The following is a 21185-nucleotide window of genomic DNA, read 5'->3' as shown; positions in this document are numbered from 1 at the left end:
ATTACCTCAATTTTCCAATATGGTTACTTTTACTAATGACTAACTAGTTATGATTATGAAGTATGAAAGTTAAAACTTTTGAAACGACGGAAGTACAAGAATTTTACTATACAAAACATGTAAGTCTTTTTTGGTTACGTTACCTGCTTTAGAATTATTTAAGTTTGACTTATTCTTACTCGGGTGATTTGAATCTCAAGTAAGTTTTATTGCCTTATACATTTGTTTAAAAGGTAACTGAAATGAGGTGATTCATTCTCGTTTTGGAGTTCTTTAAAATCTTATTGATTATTCTTCAATATGGTGGTTAGATCAAATTTTCGAGAGTTTCATATCATTTCAAATGAAACTAAGTTATTTGAGAGATTCTAGTCCATAAGGGTTCTTGGAAGCACGTTGAGATATAATATCTGAGATATATTCCATCGGTAAATATTATATCTCAACAAAGCCATCGCCTGAGGTTTTAATGTGTAAAGGAAGTTGGTGTTTCCCTCTCATAGTTTCATTTAACCTGAATCACAGAATGCAAAGTTGAAGCGTCTGGAATTCCAAGAGGAGGATCAATACATGAACAGTTATCAACTGCAAAGAGCTCCCACTCTTTAATTCCACATTTCTCCAAAGCAGCAACCACTCTCTCTTTTTGATGATCATTCTGAGGGTATGAACCATCTGGACTCACAAGAACAGCGCCCGTATACGACTGTCCCGCAGCTCGAGCAGCGCCTTTATAATGAAACAAACCCCAAGATAGATCTTCACATACATCCACAATACTCCAAAATTCATTTGAAACAACACCATTATCCAGCACACTGAACAAGAATGTCCCTGCAGTTTGTCCCCTCTTTACTCGATATCTTCGTCGCCTCCACACCATCTTTCCTTCCAATGTTTTCACCATGAAAACAGGCTCGTACCAGAACGATCCTCTCGCTTTCCCCCTGTAAAACAGTTGGTATTGACATGGAAATTGATCATAAGCAGGGTTCTGCCCAGCTACCACACGCCAACTCCACTCCAAATTCCCTAACCAACCAACAAAAAGATCCTCCGCTGTTTCGTGACATAGGTCCTTCCCTCGAAATTTCTCCATTGGAGACACGTAGGGCTTTTCGGGAACTTTTGCATCCAACTCGAGACAATTGTTCTTTTGCAGCACACATAAGGAAAATGCTTCAAGATTTGGACTTTCATAGGAAGCAATGCACCTGTAGTTGCACACTTGATCCACAGGGCTGCACTGATTCAAGCATTGAAGCGCTTTCCTACAATTAGGATCCATCAAGCAATTTAATATTTGCCTTCCACAATTCTTTACCATGCAGTTTAGAGTTGAAAAGCCTTTTGATCTTAGATTCTTCAATATAGGAACAGGCTTTATATATGCATTGATTATTACCAACAAACAGAACCGTATATCGTCCGAATTACGACGATCCCACGCCTCAAATACGGTCTGCACTACCTCCTCAGATTTCTTTCTTCTCTCCAACACCTGAGAATTTCCAAAAATGTTTCCCAGTACATTTCTTTCGGTTTCACTGGGGAAGGATAACCCCCCTAATTTGTTAACCAACTCTGTTGCAGAGTCGAAGCAGATTATATTTTGGACGTTTTTGCAGTTCGTTTGTATCCATACAACTGAATCATTACTCGTGACAGCAACAATGACCAAAATATCTGCATTGCAAACGATTTGAATGTTTTTGGTGTCGGGATGAGTTACATCACAGAACCTATCAGCAAAGACGTGCATTTTGTAGCTTTCGTCGATCCATTTTAGTCGTTTTGCCTGTTTATAAAGAGCATCATAGAAACCGGTAAGCAAAGTTGGTGAGGTTGCTAAATAAAGACAATGCTTCTTTTCTGGTTTATTTTCATCTTCTTCCACTTCTCAACAAAAATGAAACTAATCTTGACACTATAGAATTTATGGATATAAGCACAGCAAAAACCAAACCATAGATAAAGAACATCGCCCCGTGACACCTGAGTAAAGGAGGGATAAATGAATGAACAAAGACCACATCCAAATGAGAGTAATCCTAATAATAAAATGACTGAGAAAGGCTTAAAAGAAATTAAAGTTACTAGCTATACCAACAAGTGTCCCTCCTTTTCGGTGGCTCAATCATAGGAATTCCAAATTCTCCAATTTAAGCGAGTCTTACTTGAGAATTTTACTAGATACATGTGAGTAAGGACAAACAAAACATGCTAAAAAGACCCCTGTTGGTTTGTGGGGATCGTCTTCACTCTTAGATCTAAGAGGCAATGTGACCATGTTGAAGGGAGGAAATGCAGGGGAATGCTGGAGCCATCCGTCAAAGTAGTTTCTTAATTGTCTTTTTCTTCGACTATGGATATGGACAGAGAAACGTTGTATGCACATGAACATGCTATTCAGAACAAAACGAAGTTTGTTGATGGTTAGGTTAAATTTTACACAAATAACATGTAAACGAGATACTAAGATCCTGTTTAATAGCAATTCGAATTTAAGTTTTCGGTTTCTAAAATTTAAAATTAGGTTTGAATTCCATTTTAACATGTAAACGAGGCTTAATTTAAACAAATTTTCAACAAAAAACTGGGTTCTCTAATCGAAAGTTAAAAAAATTCAGAGAAAAAAATCAAGAAAGAAAGAAGATCAAGAGATTGAGAATGAGTACTGACGGTATGAAGCAGAACTTCTTCCCAGGGAGTGGATTTTAAGGGGCTAATGCTTCCTTCACCAACAATCGCTACTATCCTCACCGGAGTTTCCGCCTTCGTCGAACTCTTGTTCGCCTCCGCAACCGCCGCCGCCGTAACGGTGAGCCGCCGACGAGAAACAGCTCGGCGGCGGCTGGGCATCGACAGAGTAACGGAATGAGCGGCTTTCCGATTTCTCTGGAAATGGCGGTTCAGAGGCCATCCATTTCCAACCCTAGTTCCTGAATTCACAAACCACTGAGCTTCCATAGACACGCTTCCTTGAGTTGCTTTAATCATCCCATAGTTCGTCAATCGTTTCTTTTTCGCTCTTTTTTCAGAAATGATAAGATTTGGGTGTCATATATGGCACGGTCTGATACACATATGTGTCACAGGGTGGTGTGGTGGAGTGCTGACCCCATGTATCCCTCTATAGTATGTTTTGAAGAATTTATAATCTTTTTAGAGTAGAAGTCGTTTTTGCGAGTAGTCATAGGGCCTCGTGGAGCGTCTGTCGAATATTCGATTGACACCAAATTTTTTAGTTTTCATCTTTCATATAGACGGACTAAACTCTACAGCCGTATGCCGAAACTCATATTGAAATGCCAACTTCTGAGGTTATGACCAAGGGCACTACCTAATCCTCTCCGAGCTTGCCTTTAACACTCGTGTTACCTCATTCTCTTCACCTTGTTTATGCTTCAACTTTGCTTTAATGCACGCTCTTAGTATGTTGGATGATGTACCGTCCTTCTCAGTCGCATCGTGACACTTATTTATATCAATCCTCACATGGCCGAATGGTCGCCACCTTGTTTGCCCGTGTGTGGGGATTAAAACCTAGTATCTTAATAATGATGTTGTGACACTCTGGTCGGGATTTATGCTCTAAAGACTTGTATTTAATTATTTAACTATTTAGATTATTTTATTTATAATTTAATATTATTTATTGTAGGAGAAATCTAAAGTGATGAATGTAATCTTGAAATATACGTAGTTGACATACATGAGGATCATGTTTGAGTAATAACCTTAAGGCTTGTCATGCGTTAGGTTTGGTTCCTTTTCGTGATAATACTATTGATACGACTTACTTTGTAATTATTACAAATAATTTGATCCAATCATTATGTGGAGATATGTGAGTGGGTATCTATACAATAAGTTCGTATAAGGCTAGACTACAAAATATTTAATATCTTTTTATAAAAACATTAATTAAGAAGATTAATATTTCATAAGATGATTACATGTGACTCGATCTTAATCCGAGGTGAGTTATTTACTCTTGCTTATGAGGGCTAGTAAGCCGATTCAATATGCCTAATAGAGAGTTAACCAGTGACATGTGACTCGTGAATTTACTTCTTCCCCTATAGGGTAAGTAGATAACTAGTTCCCTTAAGTAGATGAATTAACCGATGACACAACCGCATTGTGGATTGTGACACTCTCTTCCACTTAATCTCGGCATCGTCTCGATGATGATGCAAATATCGTGTTGGCTGCTTACTTGACCCGCTAAAGTTTATCACACCCTAGAATGAGTATAGAAAATTGTGCACTACTTATGGGCTAATCCATTGTCGGGCTTTCTCACGGTTTTTGAGACTCGCGACATAAGAACGAAAAAACACAATTGCCCAATGGTTGTCTATCCAACCATGGACCTTACTCGCCTACTTCTCGATCTTAGCCCAAGATTCACCAGACAAACCATGGGAAAACTAGCATTGATGTTTCTCGTCTGAGCAAGGAGGAGCGCACCCTAGACGTGGCACTTTAGGCTCAACCATTGTTTTCTCTGAGTCATACGAAGATCTATATCACAACATTTCCTTGTCATAGCCACATCCCTTTACAGTGACAAGGTGGGCATGTGACTCACGATATTTTCTCATCATAGCTACAACCCTTTACAAAAGAAAGGTCTAGAAATTTTTAACACAACCTCATGTTGGTATTACACTTTAACCAACTTCTCAACTAGGCTACCATCTTATGGTAAACACTTTACTGATACTTCTCTAGTCTTGCCGCAACTTCATTCTCTTCATCAATTCATGTACAGTCAAAGGCTCTCTCTTGAGCGGATGCTGGTTTCGACAACTCTTGTAAAGCTATCCACCTTAAGCTTCAGGTGATTTCTCAAGAAAAACACGTGTACTTGCTTCATGGAGCACTTTTTCGGGGTGAGCAACCCATTCTCTCGAGCTCTCCCCAACTTAACTCAAATACCTCACTTACAGCAACGTCGTCCACCCATATGGATTTGTGTTGCACAATTTGGTACTTGATCGGCACATGTCTCATCTAACCCTTGATTTCTTTACTTGCAACCATCGACACTATTCATCGAATGCAAATGGCTCTTTCGAACACATCGACCCAGTACACATTCTGATTATCTCTTGCCTAATTTGGATCTCCGAGTACACTATTCATCACAACAAACTTTGAACAAATTTGAACTTAATAAATAGTATATATATGAGCAATGTTATGGTTATCCCTTTCACCACAGTAAAAAAAAAAGAGGATACCAAGCTCGAACAAAGTAAAAATGAAAAAATGGGATAACTTTAGTGATTGTTTATGGCCTAAATTATGAAAAGGATCTTCTATGCTTAAAAGAGAAGCCCTTGAATGTAAGCACCTTAGACAACAAGTTGGTTTTTGAAGTGCACTTGTATTCTTTTACTCGAGATTGCGAGAGTAAATTTACACCACAGCCTCTTAACAATATTTGTGCAAATATTGTTAATGGTTTAGTAGACCCCGTTGAATTTGTAATGGAAGGATCAAACTCGTTTCCTTTGTTTGTTAGCGAATATGGCTATGATTGAACGTGTTTTGGACAAGCAAGCCCAATTCAACTAGACCTTCAAAATGAACTCTTGGGGTACGACTTTGTTTTTGTGCAATTTTAATAGTTTGAACGGACATGCTTCATTTGAGGTTTTTGGCTAGACAACTAGTATCGGCTTTCTCCACCGTGTTACTTTAAAAACTGCATTTGGGCAACGTTTGATGATGAATTTTACTTGAAAAATATTCCTTCGAGTAAGTTTGAATTATATACCCTTGGGAAAAAGGAATCTTTTGGGATTTTAGAATTCTTTTAATTTTATAATTTCATTGGGTTTTGAGTTTCTACTTGTAATGACCCATACCCAAGATTCAAAATCTGAATTCGGCACTCAATGACCCTAGCATTCCGTGATGATATGGTCAGGTTATTTACTCCTAAGAGTGAAAACTATCTACAAAACCCAACATAAGTCCTTATAACATGTTTTGTCCTCAATCACCCAACATGAAATTGTTCCAATTGAATTGGGAGTTCCTATGGTTGAGCCAGAAAAAAGGGTAGTGCACCCGGTTCATATAGGCAGTAACTTTCCATTCTTTTTAAGCTTTTCTTAGTCATCTATACTCTGGATTGCTTTCATTCTAATGTAATTTTTATTCATTCATGTACTCAATTTTACTTGACACTACACAAAACCCTTTTATTATTGAGGAATATTTGTGGGTTTAAACGGGAAAGGGTAACAATTTAAAGAAAAAGAAAATATGTATTATAATTGAAGGTGGGAAGGTTAGGATCATAAAACGAATATATATACAAAGAACTATGGTCAATTCTTCGTTAAAAAAAGTAATGGTCAATTGCAACTTTTTAATCTGAAACCACTCAACTCGTTCATAAAAAAAAAAAAATCAAAACCGATAAAAAAAAAATGAAGCTATGAACTCTATAGATCTGATTTTGTTATTTACTTTTGCATCAACTTTTTTATGTCGGAAGATTTATTAATTAGTATGTAACGAAAATAAATAAGAGAAATGGAAAGAAAAAAAGAAAAGAAAAGAAAAGAAAAAAAAGGTGTCCCCGATGAAGCGTCGTTTTGTAAACGGACGAACACTCAATACCTTCGTCGGTTTCATTTCCTCTCTCTCCTTGCGCGCGCGCGGTGCTTAACGCTCTTCGTCTTCTCAACCTTCTCAAATCTCACTCCACTCTCAACATTTCTTCTCTTTCAGATCTCTCACTCAACAAAATCTCACTTCCAACGCCATCCTCTAGATCCTTAATCCTCGCTTCATTTTTATTCCTCTCAAAATTTTCAAACCCTTGTTTCTTGTATGATTCAGCAACTAGATCTCTGCTTTCGGGCCTCTTGAAGAAGCTATCTACTCTGTTTGACAGATGTTTGGACATGGTTTTTCCTATTTCAGCTTTGATCTGCATTTAGTTCTCATGTAATATGGATTTCAGATTGAACTCGGAGGTGCATATGCTCAGAAATTGTTCTTCGCGGAGGTTGTGTCAGTTTGACGGCACTTAATTATTGAATTCTTCTTCGGAGGTGAATACGGTTTAGAAGGTCTGGAAGAAAACATGTTCTGGAAGGACCGCGATAGGGATAACAAAGAACTCAATGGCGGTCCTCTCTGTGGGCAGGTTCGAGTGCTTGTGGTTGGTGATTCAGGTTATTTCTTGCATCATTCTAGTCTCGTTGCTTCTGCGTTTTGTGATGGAATGCCTATTATTTTTTTTACTCGTTTTTTTTGCTGGTGGCTCCACTGAAACGTTTTGTATAACTGTGAGGATCCTCTGCTTTTGTTTTCCATATTCACTGTTTAGCTAATCTACTTGGGCAGATAATTATTTCTATAGCTGAGTTCAGAGTTTACGATGTGTAATTGTGAGGCAGTGATTTTGATCCTCTTGATATAGTAACTTGGAATATGGAATTGTCCATGTCTGAATGGGAACTTGATTAGTAAACACTTTCAAAATTTTCAAAATCAAAGTGGTTTGATGGCATGTGGTTTGGCAAGTGTTGTGTTCCTGGACATAAATTCGAAAGACTAATAGCTCACAGTCATTTACTGAATTTTGGACATAAAAATGTTTGCTTCTATGTATACTTCATCACATCAGGAATGTGTGGTAAATAAATCTATTGCCCTATTTTCACTTCAAAATACAATTTATCTTTGAGGGAAGTGCATATACCCTAAGCATATTCATCAGATCTAAGTTTATATATTTGAGATTAAGACTAGTTCTCTAGGGTTTAGGATTACTTTAGTTCATTTTTCTTATAAAAGAGGTTCATATAATTCAACAGTCTCCTTCTAAACCTCAAATTTCAATAAACTTTCATTATCTTATCATTCATTATACTATATTTCTTAATATATAAAAATTCTATTACATTTCAGGACTATAGCGTGCCTTGTGCTTTATAAACATTGTCTTTGACCTACTTGGAATGAATTTTCTGTTGTACCTTTTCCTTGAAATGGACGATACCTTTTCTTATTTCAAACAGAAACACTTTTCACTAAGGTACGATAAGATATACTGAACTAGTGGAGAATGATGAAGAACAGCCTCTATCCAGCCCAACAATAATGATTTTTACAATTTATTTACATCCCACCCCTGACAAGGAATGCAACTTGAATGAGTTATTACAGGCATAATTATAAATATGCTTAGAAAAAGAACACCAAGAGTAAGTCTAAGACTTGGTTGATTCCCATATTTCTGCACAATCAAAATGTAGCCTTAATTACGTTCTTCAGTAATAATTTCACTTTATGTTTCAGTTTTAGACCACAATGAAGTTTATGTTTACTTTTAGTTGAAAAGAATAGTCTCAGAGCTTTTGCAATCAGAAGTTTTTTTTTAAACCTATTTCTGACTTCTGTGCTTTGTTTGTTTTCTTTTCTTGTCACTTACCATGTAACTTCTTACAGTTGTTGTGTACGGGTCTCTTTCTAGAGAACAGGGATGTTTTGGGGAAGGCGAATAGTTAGGAGGATGAAGTTTAGGATAAATTTAAATTGTTTAGTTGTTATTTTTCTTAAAATGTATAATATAATATGCAGAATTGTGTATTTCTTTTGCCTCTTTTTATTCTTCTTGAGTAAACTTTTCTGTAAGTTGTGATTTGCACTCAATAAATTTTCTATAGTCCGACTTGTAATTGTAAATGCATTTTATCCCATCAGTAACTTTTTCTTAATAATTTATTATTCCTTTCATGGAATGATCGATGATTCCTCAACTTTTATTCATCTCATCCCTAAGAAAGAGAGCATTAGGAAAGTGGAGGATCTTAAACCTATCGACTTGTAGCCTTTTTGTGATAATTGTTAGAATTTTGGCTAATAGATTCAGGTTTCCAGTATTGTATCAAATTTCAGTGGACTTTTGTTGAAGGGAGAGAAATCCTGGAGATCTTTATTACGAATGATTTCAGAGTTAGCAAGGAGCAGGGTGTTATTTCTAAGATTAATTTCAAGAAGACCTATGACCACATGGATTGGGTCTATTTCTTGTAATTAGTTTATGTCGAAAAAAAAAATAATAATAATAAAATAAAAATTTATAATCTTTCTGTCATTTAGTTTAGTGCTACTTTATTGAACCTCTAAATTTCCGGCCATATTATACTGGATAAATTGAATTTCAATATTTTTTTCTAGGTGTGGGGAAAACTTCTCTTGTTCATCTAATTGTAAACGGTTCTTCTATTTCTTGCTCTTCTCAAACAATTGGCTGTACAGTTGGAGTTAAGGTAAGACTTGCCTTCTGTCTCAAGTGGCATCAGTTATTCTTGGAAATTCACTATTTATCAGTTGTTCTATTTACTATTTTGATAGCATATCACTTATGGAAATGCTGGTAGCTCTTCAAGTAGCATAAAAGGTGATGCCGAGAGAGATTTCTTTGTTGAACTTTGGGATGTGTCAGGACACGAGCGCTACAAAGACTGTCGCTCCCTTTTCTATTCTCAGATTAATGGTAAGATCTTGGTACCTGCCAGTTTTCATATTTATTCTTACAAATATCAGTTACAGAAATTTCAACTTGTTCATTTGTCTTATTCTTCAGCATGCTGCATATACAATTTCAAGCACTAACGATTGACAATGTACTGGTACTATTTGGGAGGTTTATCCTCGTTTTTATGGCATATTTCTGAAGTTTCTTAACCTGATAAGGCATTAGATTAAGGTACATCAAATACCTTTTGTGAAGCAAATTATTTATAAAAAAAAAATACTTAAACATAAATATATAGGTAGATGTAGATATACATAATAATAAACATTCATGCAAATTTCAGAAGCCTCTCCCTTTTATGCTCTTTATCGTGGTATAAAACATGTCTTCTTGTAATAGCTACTACATAAATCCTCGCTTAATAAACTGGAGAAATTTTTTGTAATCCTTTTGGATGGGTTTTACCCTTGTACCATTTCATTTTATCTATGAAATTGTTTCAATGAAAAAATAATGATAATAAATAATAATAATAAATAAATAAAATAAACATTAATGGAAAGAAATGATTTATAACAAAGAAAAGGATATAGAAAGTTTGGAGAAGAATCTTGGAGAAATAGTATAGAAATCATGATCTGGGGACTTTATGGTAAGGTGATACATGGTTGTGATGGGAATATGAAAAAGGGATAAATGTAAGGGTTCTTGTGTTTAGAATTAGGAATTGTCTTATGATTTTTAATTAAAGTGCCTCAAGGTTTCAATGAAAGGCATATGTGCTAGAGTTATGCCTATTGACTAGGCTCACACCTCAAGGTTCCCTTTAAAACACGGACTCGACATGGGTTGCATGTATAAGTACCCAAAAAAAGGTAATTTTTGTTGAACTCGCCCATAAGAGTGTTAACCTTTTTTTTTATCTTATTTAAAAGGGCCTTTCTTTAGCTTTATCTCACCATGATGGTGCCCTCTTTGTAAAACAAAAGGCATATGTGCTGGAGTTGTGCCTAGTGTCACAACCATGCTTATTCATGGCATGTTGCTCGTGCTTGCATGCCCATTCCGAACCCTTTTACCTTGTTTTTATTGTATGTCTTTCACTTGAGCACAATTGTTTATTTTCTTTGTAATTTCGTTGGCATATGACTCCACACCAATTTTGATGTTTACACCTACCGAAGACAACTTGCCTCAAATTGTACTATAGGGGGATACGACTAGTCGTCAAATCTTCCTACTTGAGTTATATGCTATCAATGTTGTTATTGTCTCATATTTCTTGCTAGCTTATAATGTTTTCCTTCTCGTATTTCTTTCCAAAACTTTTTCCAACCCCATTTTCCAAGAATGGTGATGGAGGCTAAACCATAGGCCATTTGTGTCACTGAATCAACGATAATTCAAGCTTTAGTTGGCTAACTTACTCGTGGACAAGAGTGAGTGGGCAAGAGTGGGTGCTGCACATTCATGTCGCGAGTCTTGAAAGAGTGCGATTGTGTCCGTTGGTATTAAAGCCTAGTTGACTCCTAGAAATGTATCGACAATCATGTCCGCAACTAAGATGTTGGGCAAGTCCCATTTTAATCGGTTGATCAAGATCAAAGAGAAAATGTGCTATTTGCAATATGTCCCGGACAATGTTCAGTATTTGGAATCTCGCCTAAAGGAGATTGCCAATAAATTCGACAAGATTGATGTGGTAGCTAGCCCGTTAGGTAGGATGTCCATTCAAGAGTTGATGTTAAGGGTTTAGACCGTAGAAGGCAAAGCCACATGACTTGGTTGCTTTGAGTGTGTGGGTATCTTGATGGGCTCTGTTGCCTACATGGAAGAGCGTATCAAAGACTTAAACATTCCCAAAAAGCAATAGTTCATATGGTCTGAGACCTTTATGAAGATGTAAAGGTTGTCCTTGATGTTGTCAGCGCTGAGGTGGTGGATCTAAGCGCTAGACTAAACCTCACTAGTTTAACTAGGTAAAAGTCTTGGAGACTAAGCCTTTCTATGGGATCCAAGATGCAAAGGCTCTAGAGAGATTTATCTTTGACCTTAAATAGTATTTTCGAGCTACTATACTGTGACGGAGGAAGCAAAGGTTATGTTTGTGACAATGCATCTAGATGATAATGCAAAGTTGTGGTTAAAATCCTCGTACATAGATATCCTGGATGGTCGATGTATTGTTGACACTTGGGGGAGATTAAAACAAGGCTTTGCTCACAGTTGTTCTATGTTGAGATACTAGCTAGACAAAAATCGAGAGAACTGAAACATGCAGGAAATATATGAGACTTCGTTAAACAAATTTTAGGATTGATGTTGGACATACATGATATGTCCGAGAAAGACAGTTTTATGTTTTTTTTCTTGAAGGGTTGAAGCCATGTTTGAGTCAAAACTATATGAACAAAGCGTTCGAGACAAGACGAAATAGAGTTATAATCGGACAAGGCCCTTAATAGAGTTATTGAAGAAAGATTACAAGTGGAGTTGGACTCCAGAATGTCAAGTTTATTTCGAAAACCTGAAGAAAGCCATGATGGAGGGGCTAATACTCGGAATTGTCGACGAACAAGACCCTTTGAAATTGAGATGGATGCATCACATTATGTCTTGGTTGGCATCTTACTTAAAGACGGGCAACCCATTGTATATGTGAGTAGAAAGTTGAATGATGCTGAGAGGAGGCATGCTGCCTCTGAGAAAGAGATGTTGACCGTTGTTGGCAGGTTGGGAGACTATCTCCTTGGAGTCAAATCTGTAGCCATGACAGACAATAATTCGATATGCCTCTTCTTCAACTAGCCTAAGTGGGCCTCTAAATAGACTTGTCGACAGAAGTTTATTGCAAAATTTGATTTTCAATTTGAGCACAAGCCCAATCGGGTGAACTAAGAAATAGATGCTCTTAGTTGAAAAGGTAGACATGCAGCCCTGTGCATTCTTGCTCATTTCAAGTGGTAGGATACGATACAACATCAAAGAACATTTGTCCAAAGACTCAGTTGCCCAAGCTATGATCTAACTAGCTAGCCAAAAAGGGAAAAACTCGCTAGTTCTAGACCAAAAATGACTTGCTTCTCACTAGAGGCAACCACTTGTATGTTCCTTGCTTGGAGAACCTGAGTAGGCAACAAACTTATGCCTTACTTAAACAAAGGTAATGCTGGCCAAATCTTCGGGATGATATTATGCAGTTGCAGGACAAAGTTGAAAGAACCACGATTACAAGATTGTATCCCTCTACTTTATCACTCACCTTCTCTAGGTTGGAGAGTTTGAGGCGATTCTTGTGAATGTGGATAGATTTTCAAAGTACTTCATGTTTATCTTGACTTCTAAGTCGTGTTTGGCTGAGATGACAAGCCAATTATTTTTAAAGAAAGCTGTCAAATTGTGGGGCGTACCTGGTAGTATAATCAATGACCAAGATGGAAGATTCATTGGAACTTTCAAGACATAATTGTGGGGCGTACCTGGTAGTATAATCAATGACCAAGATGGAAGATTCATTGGAACTTTCAAGACATAATTGTATAGGCTATTGGGATCCAATTTGAATGTTCACTCAAGTTACTTCCCTCGAACTGATTGGCAATCCAAAAGGGTTAACAATCTGCTCAAAGAATACTTGCATCAATGTGCTCAAAGAATACTTGCATCACTTCATCGATGCTCGATAGAAGAATAGAGTCCAAATGTTTGATATTGTTCAGTTTAGCTTCAACTACCAAAGAAGTTCTCTAATGGGAAAGACATCCTTTGAGATCATGTGTGGTAGACAACCACTCATGCCTCATGTCATCGATCACTCTTGTGCCGGAAAGAGTCTCGAACCCCACAACTTAATCAAAGAGTTGAGACAAACCTTAGAGGTAGCTCATGCTTACCTAGAGAAAACATCTTGATGGATGAAAAATGGGCTGATCAGGACTGCAGGCCACTAGAATTCTATCTGGAGACAAAGTTTTAACCAAGTTGAAACCAAAACAATTTCGATTCCTAGGCAATATGGACCAACATCATGTGAGAAAATATGGAGGACCAATCGAAGTTATTAGATGGTCGGAAAGACATCATATGAAATTCAATTGTCTTCATGGATGAAAATTCTCCTTCACATTCATGTAAGTAACTTGAAAGCCTACCATCCCTATCTAGACAGCATAGGGTGCAACGAGGTGACACGACCTCCTATCGCAATGAAGAATATTGTCGAAGAGATCCTAGCTTAGAAGACACAACGACTCAACCAGTCGAAAAGAGTTGTGCAAGAGTTCCTTGTATGATGGAAGGGACTTCCCTATAATCTGAGAACGTGTTGAAGACTTGAAGTCGGACGCTTTTCCCATTGCTGAGTTCGAGCAGAGCCAGTTGACAAGGATGTCAACCAACTAAATGTGAGAAAATGTCACAATCATGCTTATCCAGGGTGTGTTGCCTGTGACCGCATACTCATTTCAAATTTTTTTACCTTGCTTTCAATGTATGTTCTTCGTTCTAGCATAGTTATTTATTTTCTTATAATTTCGTTAACATATGACTCATCACCACTTTTGGTGGTTACAGCCGCCAAAGGCAATTTGCTTCGGATATACTATAGAGGGATACGACTAGTCGTTAAATCTTTCTACCTGGGTTATGTGCTATCATTGTTGTTGTCCCTTATTGCTTGCTAGCTTATGATATTTGCTTTCTCAAATTGTTTTCGAAAATGTTCTTTCAACCTTGTTTTCCAAGAAAGGGGTGAAAGCTAAACCGTAAGCCATTTGTGTCCTTGGCTCACTTGCGATCTAATTACTCAAGGGCAAGAGTTAAAATACCACATGATCGCGTTGCAAATCTCGAAAGAGGGCAATTGTGACTCCTAGCACTTAGGTGTGCACCTCAAGTCTTTTAAAACACTGCTTGGATTGCAAGTATTAGAAGTACTCAAAAGAAGGTAATTTTTATTGAGCTCATCCAATGGTGTCCTCTATGTAAAAGGGTCCTGGACATCCTGGATGTCTTTTTAACACTTTCTGCCTTGCTGGAACTTTATGAACTTCTTGCTTCATCAGCCATAGTTGGAAGGTGGGGCTCTGACCCTCAACATCAACTACCTTCTATGGCTTGTCTCCCTCCATTTTTTTTTTCTTGGTCATTTCACTTCCTTAAATTTCTTCGTTTTCCTAAAGTTTAATTTGCATCCCCTTTTCTTTTATTTTGTATATAGGTGTCATTTTTGTTCATGATCTTTCCCAGAGAAGAACAAAATCAAGCCTACAGAAGTGGGCAGTAGAGATTGCAACAGTTGGGACATTTTCGGCTCCCTTAGGATCTGGAGGCCCTGGTGGCCTTCCTGTTCCTTTTATTGTTATTGGTAACAAAGCGGATATTGCTGCTAAAGAGGGTACAAGAGGAAGTAGTGGCAATCTAGTTGATGCTGCTCGCCAGTGGGTTGAGAAGCAGGGTCTACTTCCCTTCAGTGAGGAAATTCCATTAACTGAAAGTTTCCCTGGCGGTGGAGGACTTATTGCTGTAAGAATTATTGTTTCTTCCTACTATTTCTCAAACTTTATCTTAATTGATTACTAGTATGTTTTTAAGATTGTAGATTGTGGGTAATAGCTTTGAATTCTTTTATTGATAACATGGTTTCATTTCATTCACGTGTTCTATACTTCCCTATTTTCCCAACTTATCTGTTGAAGAGTTTGGGATTATTAATTTCGTCTGTTATAATAATGATCCAACTTCTGTGAGCTTGGTTAACTGACTAGTGAATGTCCTAGTAAAAATAGCACCCAATTCCTTCTGATTGTATGCAAATTATGGAACTCTGAAGCTGCGAACAGTACATTACTATTTCAATTTTCATTAGTCTTGTGGTGGATGTTCTTGACACAGGCTGCCAAAGAGGCAAGATATGACAAGGAAGCTGTGACCAAATTTTTCCGCATGGTCAGCATTTCTATTACTATTATCTTGTTTACTGCTCTTCTTTTACCTGTAAATTATAGCTCCTTTCTCCCGATAATCCAATGTGTTGATTTTCTTTTTCCAGCTCATCCGGAGAAGATATTTCTCAGATAGTTTACCAGAAGCAAACACTTGGTCCATGTCTTCAGTTCCAAAATCTGTACAGCGTCTAGATGATGGTATCAGTGATGAAGACCAGTCCTACAGCCGTGCTAGGTACTTTTTTCAGAAAAATGCTTCTTTTTTTTTAATTAGAGGCCGTTTATCTAATAGCAAGATAATTCCAATACTATTTGTTATCTCCATAGATAAAATGATTACGTCTGATTGATGGGATATACATTAGCTTGTTTTTCAGACCTCAACTGTTGAACAAAAGGACAATTTTTATAGGTTATAGAAGGACGTAGTTTCTAATTAGAGAGGGTGGATTAACCCACCGTATGGTTTCATACTGTCAGCCTTGAGTTCCAACTTTGTTTCTATTTGTGAATCTTATTTAATTATGTATGCAAATTCTTCTGTGTGACCGAACTGCTGGAATGCTTATGGGATTCCATAAGATCTCTTCCTTTATGTGCATTACATTGACTCTGGGTCGTAGCTTATTGTACTGATGTTCAAACTAATTGCAGTTTAACCAATGAAACGTACAAGTACAACACACTTCCTCCGCTCCCAGCACAGCGCAATCTTACTCCACCGCCAACACTTTATCCCCAGCAGCCATTTTCGGCTTCTGAAAACTACAACCTTCCAAAATTTGCTCTTTCAACATCCCAGGAGATAAACAATTCTACCAGATCAAAGCGCTCTGATATTAACGTATGATCGGTCAAATGACGAGGTTGGACATTAGCAGTGGCTGTGGCATGCTATAAATATACCTTTATGAGTTGTCTGCACTTTGGTTGATATAAAATTAGTTCATTAATTCTTTCATGGTTTCAGGGTTCCGTCTCTGTAACTGGTGCTTTGATTCATTGTATGTTTAATGATATGCTATAAAACAACTACGGCCCATTCTTCCCGACCAACTGTTTGTTTCCTTGCATCACAAAATTGCTTTTTATTATGGTTTAGACACACGGGTATGTATAGGATAAATGCATTTGTTTTGAAGGTTCAGATACATTTTTATTCGGTGCTCAACTCTCAAAATCTTTTTCTTTTGTTCCTAGCGCTATTTTGTGTTCTCAAGTTATGTTTAGAACAAGCAAGGGAATGAAATCGTTCTTTCACAAACCATAGTGGGGGTTGAGAGGCAGGAGAAATACCACCATAAGGAGATGCGAGGAATGGAGGAGTGCTGAGTTTAATAATTATTGATCAAAGCTTGCTTTAATGAGGAATGAGGAAGGGTGGTGATAAACGAGTAATAATAACAGGAAGGTGGTAGAGTAGGGGTGGATTTTCATAGAGTTTAACAGGTATGTATTGAGCCTGCCTAATGGGTTGATGCACACAAGCGTGAACCATATGCTTAAGTAATCGGCACGAAAAGTAGGTCGCATAATGAAGCATATTGCTTATGATTGCATTTTTTTTACTCCAACGGTAGAGTCACTTACTAAGTACTGAGTCACTTACTAAGTACTTTTAAATACTCGAATCACATTTGACAAGAACCCAACAGACGATGAGGAGACAGTAGAATAATGTCATGATAGTTAATCTCTGCATTTAAGTCGTTGCATTTATTTTAGGATAGGTCAATTGCATCTATTTCTAAACTTTAATAAACTTTGATAAGGGGTGTTGTATTTTTTTTTTCAACTATTTTATTTTTATACTGTTACTATTAAAATTGAAGACATTTAATTCCATGACAAATTGTTTAGGTAATAAATGGATTAAGGCCTCCAAACTTAGATATTGTTTAGGTAATAAATGGATCAAGGCCTCAAAACTTAGATCTTCATAATAGAATTACACTCATGGATATGCTTTACCAATAGGTTTTAGAGTGTGATACCTTCAATCATGGAAGATAAACATCAGATATATTACATTTATATAGTAGCTAATTATCGTCATTAAAACTTTTATTTACTCTGTGCGGCATAATTAGTCGCCTCAATTGGAATAGTTGTTGCAATTGGTTCCCAATGCTTCCGCTACGTAGATGAAGAGTTCATTTTCTTCAAGATTATGAGACTCTGGATGTGGTAGAAGACTTAAGCTATGAGAAAAAGCCGTTGGAAATTTTGGCTCGTAAGGTAAAGACTCTTCACACCAGAAACATTGCATTGTCAAGGTGTGGTGGAGAAACCCACCAATAGAAGAGGCTACATAGGAACGAGAGGATGAGATAAGAGAGAAGTATCGAGAGCTGTTTCTGAGTACAGAGACTTTCAGTTTAATCAAATTCCATTCTAGAAAATGGAGATGATTAAGATAATTCTTAAGATTACAAACCTCCTCAACTACAAAATTTCCAAAAGCCAATTTTAATCATGTACCTAGAGAGTTAAAGTTGGAGAAATTTTATGTTAGGAAGCACGTGAGCGAGAATACTAGAATAACTTATGTTGGTTTGTGGGGACAGTCTTCACTTTTAGAAGTGAGGAGCAAGTAAAGTGACCATATCTAGAAGATCTAGGGGACTGCCGATGTCATAAGATATCAAATGCGAATTCAGAATCTTGGACATGAGTCCTTAGAAATGGTATCAAAGTGATACTTCTTCTAGTATCTTCTAGTAAGATGTGGGGTTCGAGAATGAACCAATGTGAAAATTAGTGGGCACGTGATACTCAAGGAAATGAGAGGTATATAAATAAACTAAGATCATATCTAAATGAGAGTGATCTTAGTGACAGGATAACTAAGAAAGACTTACAAGAATGGAAAGTTACTATTTACGCCAAAAAGGTGTATCTTCACTTTCAGTGACTCAATTGTAGTAATTCCAAAGTTAACATATTTTTCTTAGAGCGATTATACGTTGGATGGAAACTTTCATAAGATGTATACACGTGAGGACAAAACATGCGAGAATGACGTTATTATCCCTTATCTCAAAGAAAGAATTGGGCTTGGGCTTGGGCTTGGGCTTGGGCCTAATTATTTTCTAGAGGCCCAAAATTGGTAATATCTCAATATCTGATCTCAAGACCTAATCCTCTTATCATCTACATTGGTGCCGCATCCTACCCGCTTGCTTTGTTTCTCTGTTCTCTGCAAAACCCTAGACCCCCTCAAACCTCCTCCTCGGTTTTTCTTCTACTCCTCCATGGCTAGAAAGCGAAAGCTCGACTCCTCCAAATCCTCCGAGCCGGCCGAGCCTCCCAAAAAGCTCCAGCAGCAAGCTCAAGCTGAACTCGACGAGAACAAGCCCCAAGATGAACCCGTTAAGGACGTCGTTCATGAGGATCTAGCGGAATACGAAGTGGTTGAGGAAGAAGATGATGGCGATCAAGATGAAAACGAGGAGGATGATGATGACGAGGAGGAGGAGGAGGAGGAGGAAGATGAAGGCGATGAGACTACTGTCGATAACCACCATCAGACCCCTAATGTTTCATCCTCCTCAGCTGCTGCTACAACTACTGCTGCTGCTGCTGCTGCTGACGACGACGATGAGCCCATTCAAAAGCTCTTGGAGCCTTTCAGCAAGGACCAGCTTATAAATCTGCTGCGTGAAGCGGCTGAGAAGCACGCGGATGTGGATGGAAGAATTCGAATGGTTGCTGATGCGGACCCATCCCACCGCAAGATTTTTGTTCACGGGCTCGGATGGGATACCAATACGGAAACTTTGAACAACGTGTTTAAGCAATATGGGGAGATTGAGGACTCTAAAGCTGTGTGTGATAAGGTCTCTGGGAAGTCCAAGGGTTACGGTTTCATCCTCTTCAAGAAGCGTAGTGGGGCTCGAAAAGCACTGAAGGAACCCCAGAAGAAGATTGGCAATAGGATGACTGCCTGTCAGTTGGCTTCGGTTGGGCCTGTTCCATCGTCGAGTGCGGCGGTAGTAACCCCTCAAGCTCCACCTGCTTCGGAATATACGCAGAGGAAGATTTATGTGAGCAATGTTGGAGCTGATGTAGACCCCCAGAAGTTGCTAACTTTCTTTTCCCAGTTCGGTGAAGTTGATGAAGGACCATTGGGGCTTGACAAGGTGACAGGCAAGCCTAAAGGTTTCTGTCTATTTGTGTACAAGACGATAGAAAGTGCTAAGAGGGCTTTGGAGGAGCCCCACAAGAACTTTGAGGGTCATATGTTGCATTGCCAGAGGGCCATCGACGGTCCCAAGCCAGGGAAGTCTCAGCACCAGCATCATGTACAAAATGCGCCGTTTCAGAGGAATAAGAATCCGAATTATGCAGGTGGGGCGGCATCTGGATCAGGGCACCTGATGGCACCTGCAGGGCCTGGTGTTGGTTACAACCAAGGACCTCCTCAAGCATTGAACCCAGCTCTTGGCCAGGCCCTGACTGCTTTGCTGGCGAGTCAGGGTGCTGGGTTGGGACTAACTAATTTGTTAGGGACGCTCGGATCTGCTGCAGGGCTGAATCCAGCTGTGCAAGGCGGCGGACCTGGAGTACAAAGTGGGTATGGTAGTCAAGCAAATATAAGTCCTGGTGTAATTGGATATGGAAGTCAAAGCGGTGTGCAGGGTGGATATCCAAACCCACAGATGGGACAGGGTGGAACCGTAAGGGGAGGGCAGCATGGAGTTGGACAGTATGGTGGTCCTGGCGGTTATATGGGGCACTAGTGCCTCGATTCGGTACTGTTTCTGTACTCAATTTTTTGTTTTACATAATATTTACTGCATTGACTTTTCTACTAACAAATCTTTAAATAATTGAGCTGTGAAGGATATTTATAGAATGATAAGACCTTAAATTAAACAAAAAGTAGTTATTCATAGAGAAAAAGATTGGTTCGTTAAAATACTAAAGTTGATGACAGGACTTTAAGGTGTTAACAATGTGGCATCTGTTTTCCTTGGTTGTATGTAGGCTGATTTCATTAAGTAATATTTTCACCTGAATTCATAGACGTAAGGTAGTAGCTATGGGATTTTTGTGATAAGCTAATTGTATGTATTTTAGTTCTGTAGCATTTTTTTTAATTGCATTTTGATTTTATCAACGTGTTTTTATGTGGTTATTTTAGGTTTGTATGTGTTGCATATTAGTTCTGATAGTATCATTCTGTTGCATTTTAGTTCTTGGAATTGATCCAAAACCTAAGTTGATTAATGATTTTTATGTGTTGCATATTAGTTCTGATAGTATCATTCTGTTGCATTTTAGTTCTTGGAATTGATCCAAAACCTAAGTTGATTAATGATTTTTCTAACTGTTTGATGCTAGTATAATAGGATGATGTAATTGATCTCTTACTTTTTGGCGTTGAAAGCTTTCTAGAGTTGCACTGTTTTATATGCAAGTACTATTTAACTACGATCCATTATTTAGCAGCATTTAGAGTGCTTTTCCAAGCTTTCCATACAGGATTGTAATAGAATGCTTTAAATTCGTTTGTAAAATTGTAGGGAAAGCTTTTGCTTCTTTCAATTCAAAGCTTCAAATATTAAAGTTAATGCTTTCTTCTTCTTTTTCTTCAGTTCCTTCTGTGTCTTTTCCTCCATTTTCTTTGAGAACTAACATTTTGGTCACATTAGCATGCTATAAACCAATTCATTTCTCATGTTTTAGTACTATACTCCCCCCCCCCCCCCCCCCCCCCC

General features: G+C 37.9%; 3 protein-coding genes and 1 long non-coding RNA gene across 5 annotated transcripts in view; 2 read left to right on the top strand and 2 right to left on the bottom strand.

Moving 5' to 3' along the window:
- Positions 1 to 334: 334 nt before the first annotated feature.
- Positions 335 to 3101, bottom strand: LOC111451875 (violaxanthin de-epoxidase, chloroplastic). 2 transcript variants are annotated; one of them, XR_002712035.1, is made up of 3 exons: positions 2683 to 3101; positions 453 to 1798; positions 335 to 393 (listed from the first exon to the last, which is right to left on the bottom strand). XR_002712035.1 is itself a non-coding variant. In XM_023092476.1 (2 exons), exons 1-2 carry the CDS (start codon positions 2998 to 3000, stop codon positions 506 to 508), a joined length of 1611 nt encoding a protein of 536 aa, XP_022948244.1. In that variant the 5' UTR covers positions 3001 to 3101; the 3' UTR covers positions 449 to 505. The 2 variants fall into 2 exon arrangements, 1 of the variants encoding a protein (XP_022948244.1); XM_023092476.1 differs by lacking the exon at positions 335 to 393 and having other exon boundaries at positions 449 to 1798.
- Positions 3102 to 6599: 3498 nt separating this feature from the next.
- On the top strand, positions 6600 to 16633 carry LOC111451586 (small GTPase LIP1-like). Its single transcript, XM_023092058.1, has 7 exons — positions 6600 to 7205; positions 9217 to 9308; positions 9394 to 9535; positions 14736 to 15040; positions 15410 to 15463; positions 15567 to 15697; positions 16117 to 16633. The coding sequence occupies exons 1-7, from the start codon at positions 7115 to 7117 to the stop codon at positions 16310 to 16312; spliced, it is 1011 nt and encodes a 336-aa protein (XP_022947826.1). The 5' UTR covers positions 6600 to 7114; the 3' UTR covers positions 16313 to 16633.
- A 1983-nt stretch (positions 16634 to 18616) lies between these two features.
- LOC111451162 (UBP1-associated protein 2A-like) overlaps positions 18617 to 21185 on the top strand; it is a 4631-nt gene continuing 2062 nt past the window's right edge. The window contains exon 1 of the mRNA XM_023091470.1: positions 18617 to 20216. Within this exon, the coding sequence (XP_022947238.1) occupies positions 18717 to 20204 (1488 nt within the window). The 5' untranslated portion in view covers positions 18617 to 18716 and the 3' untranslated portion in view covers positions 20205 to 20216. The remainder of the gene's footprint in view (positions 20217 to 21185) is intronic.
- On the bottom strand, positions 20544 to 20827 carry LOC111451163. Its single transcript, XR_002711936.1, has 2 exons — positions 20770 to 20827; positions 20544 to 20681 (listed from the first exon to the last, which is right to left on the bottom strand). It is a non-coding gene; the product is annotated as an uncharacterized LOC111451163 (long non-coding RNA).

This window comes from Cucurbita moschata, unplaced genomic scaffold, assembly GCF_002738365.1.
Source record: "Cucurbita moschata cultivar Rifu unplaced genomic scaffold, Cmos_1.0 Cmo_Scf00013, whole genome shotgun sequence".
In the NCBI taxonomy this organism is placed as follows: Eukaryota; Viridiplantae; Streptophyta; class Magnoliopsida; order Cucurbitales; family Cucurbitaceae; genus Cucurbita; species Cucurbita moschata.
This window is presented reverse-complemented; position numbering and strand designations above follow the sequence as displayed.